Below are 2,838 nucleotides of genomic sequence, written 5' to 3' on the forward strand. Positions count from 1 at the left end.
GCTAAGCGATCGATTCAGTTTCTAATTAAAAGGCGTATATTAAGCATAAACAATATTGTGAAATTTTTCCGAGAATTTTTCTTCATTTAGACTCGAGTGATTTTAATTTCTTCGTTCTCAAATTTCGCTCTCACCAATCCCTCATTGGAACATATCAGTGCTAACATTTGAAAACGGCGCAAAAGCCATTTGTAAACAAATGGTTTGTGGGCCCTTTACTCGCTACCCGAAGAACGCCCACGCAAACCAACAGCATCGTCAGGAAGGGGAAAATTTCCCCTACCCGATGTTGCTGTTGTGTCGCGTGGGTGTACTTCAAGTAGTGAGTAAAGGGCCCAAAAACCATTTGTTTACAAATGGCTTTTGTGCCGTTTTCAAATGTTAGCACTGATATATAACGCTTGGTTTCCATGAAATGTAGTCTGATGTTTACTTTTGACTTCTTTGTTCCAAACCACCTGGTTAATCCTCTTCCATATGTTTACTTTTGACCCCTTTGTTCTAGAGCTCACAGCTGGTCATGTTTACATAACATATCCAGCTGGTGAAACTGTTTGCGCGCGAAAACGACAAGGAAAAGCTGAAATGTTAAGAGTTTCAAAAGCCACACGTTTTCAGGTTTTTTGACAGTTAACCCATGCATTATCTGGCAAAAAATCTGAAAACCTATCCATTGTGCGCCAGCCTTAAATATTCATAGAAACCACAATATCAAAACAATTTAAATAGTATACACACGAAACGTAAATTAATTATTTTATTAATGTGTTTCACTCATATATTTTTGCCAAAACATCAGCCTTATACATGCATATACATACCTTCCATAAGACAAACCACATAGATACTATAAAAATGCATTAGCGGTATGTGGGACTATTTTAAACATTTCATTATACATTTAAAGAATAATCAGCAATAGAAATTTTCCAAAAGATATAAGGGGATTTCTATGCGTGCAAATGTAGGTCTGGTTTTCCCAGATTGGGCTAAACCGGACAATCTCAGAATATGGATAAAGTTCTAATCCCAATATGGGTAAATATGGTCCATATATGAATTGGTTTTATATTAATTTGACTTAAATTTACCCATATACCTAATAAACAAATACCACAAACGAACAATAACCGAAATAGTCGAACTTTTCCACAAATGGTTTATTAGGGATTCTGAGTTTGTCCGCACTCAATCTGGGTAAACCAAACCTGCATTAGCATTATCTATTCTTAGCGTGTAGCGTTTCTAAATTTTAGTACAAAACTGCAGAATACATCTCCTAGCAAAACAGTCTGAGATTAGCCACGGGGTCGGCTCTGTAAATGTCAAGCCGAATCACAATCACAACAAAAACACGCATCACGATTTTTGTTTCAAAAGCTGCATCGATTTCCTTCCCATTTTATCGGAAAACTCTCCGTATTTGCCATTACTGCCCAATCGAAATCCACTAACTTTTGATTCATCCGTTCCTCCTGAAAAGAAAAGCGCATCTTAAACTACCATGGCCGATGAGGACGAAATCAAGGAATACCGGTGGGAAACCGGCTATGAGAAAACATGGTGAGTAAAAAAGCATCTATGCAATCCTATGCTTGGAAGATCTAAAATGTACATTAATTTCAAAAACAGGGAAGCAATCAAAGAAGACGACGATGGCTTGGTGGAGGGTTCGGTAGCCGATATTATTCAGAAGGCCAAACGGAAACGGCAAGCCATGAAGAAGGGCTTCAGCAAGCTTGGAATGATGCGCCATTTGTACGTCCTGTTGGATTGCTCGGAAGCGATGAGCATACCGGATTTGAAGCCAACGAGATTCATATGCTCGTTGAAGCTTTTGGATATCTTCATCGAGGAATTTTTCGATCAAAATCCAATTTCACAGCTGGGGGTGATTGCCATGAAGGCGAAGCGAGCGGAGAAGATAACCGAGCTGGGTGGCAGTTGTCGAAAGCATGTGAAGGCGGTGGCGAATTTAAATAAGCTCAATTTGACAGGGGAGCCTTCGCTGCAGAATGGGTTGGAATTGGCACTGAAGACGTTGAAAATGGTACCATCGCATGCCAGTCGGGAAGTGCTGGTGGTGATGGGAAGTTTGACCACTTGCGATCCGACCGATATTCACATCACTATCGAGGCTCTAAAAGCGGAGGGGATCCGTTGTTCGGTGGTCAGTTTGTCGGCGGAGATTCGAGTGTGTAAGTTTTTGTGCACTGAGACGGGAGGGGTTTACGGAGCGGTGCTGGACGATGCTCATTTCAAGGATCAGCTGTTGCAGCATATTGATCCACCGCAGGCGGGAAATCAGCAGGAGTATTCTTTGATTAAAATGGGGTTCCCCCACGGGAAAACGGAGGAAGGCAAGGATCCGCCGCTGACTATGTGCATGTGCCACATAGATAGCACTGATGAACCTTCAAAGTTAACGTCAGGTGGATACCACTGTCCGCAGTGTTACAGCAAGTATTGCGATCTGCCGGTGGAGTGTTCGGCGTGTGGATTGACTCTGGCATCGGCTCCGCATCTGGCCCGATCGTACCACCACCTGTTTCCGGTCCCACATTTCCAGGAAAAGCCTTACGAACATCAGGCCACCATCTGCTACGGTTGTCAAAAGACGTTCAATGCAGCCACCGAAAAAACGGTATACCAATGCGGAGCATGCCAGCAGGTGTTCTGCATCGATTGCGATATCTTCATACACGAAACGATGCACTCGTGCGTGGGATGTACGACGATACCGGCCTCGGTGCAAGCGTTGCACGCACGAAAACCCGTCGCCCCGCCGCATAGTTTGTCGATACTTTGAAAATAAAATGAAGCGATTCGCTTGAAGTA

At 42.9% G+C, this 2,838-nt stretch overlaps 1 protein-coding gene across 1 annotated transcript; it reads left to right on the forward strand.

Annotated features, from left to right (window-relative positions):
- The first annotated feature begins 1,372 nt into the window (after window positions 1–1,372).
- Window positions 1,373–2,838, forward strand: Ssl1 (general transcription factor IIH subunit 2 Ssl1). The gene is made up of 2 exons (XM_065217405.1): window positions 1,373–1,563; window positions 1,633–2,838. Exons 1-2 carry the CDS (start codon window positions 1,505–1,507, stop codon window positions 2,807–2,809), a joined length of 1,236 nt encoding a protein of 411 aa, XP_065073477.1. The 5' UTR covers window positions 1,373–1,504; the 3' UTR covers window positions 2,810–2,838.

This window comes from Ochlerotatus camptorhynchus, unplaced genomic scaffold (assembly GCF_037179485.1).
Source record: "Ochlerotatus camptorhynchus isolate MF236.1 unplaced genomic scaffold, CSIRO-AGI_Acam_v1.1 ptg000077l, whole genome shotgun sequence".
In the NCBI taxonomy this organism is placed as follows: Eukaryota; Metazoa; Arthropoda; class Insecta; order Diptera; family Culicidae; genus Ochlerotatus; species Ochlerotatus camptorhynchus.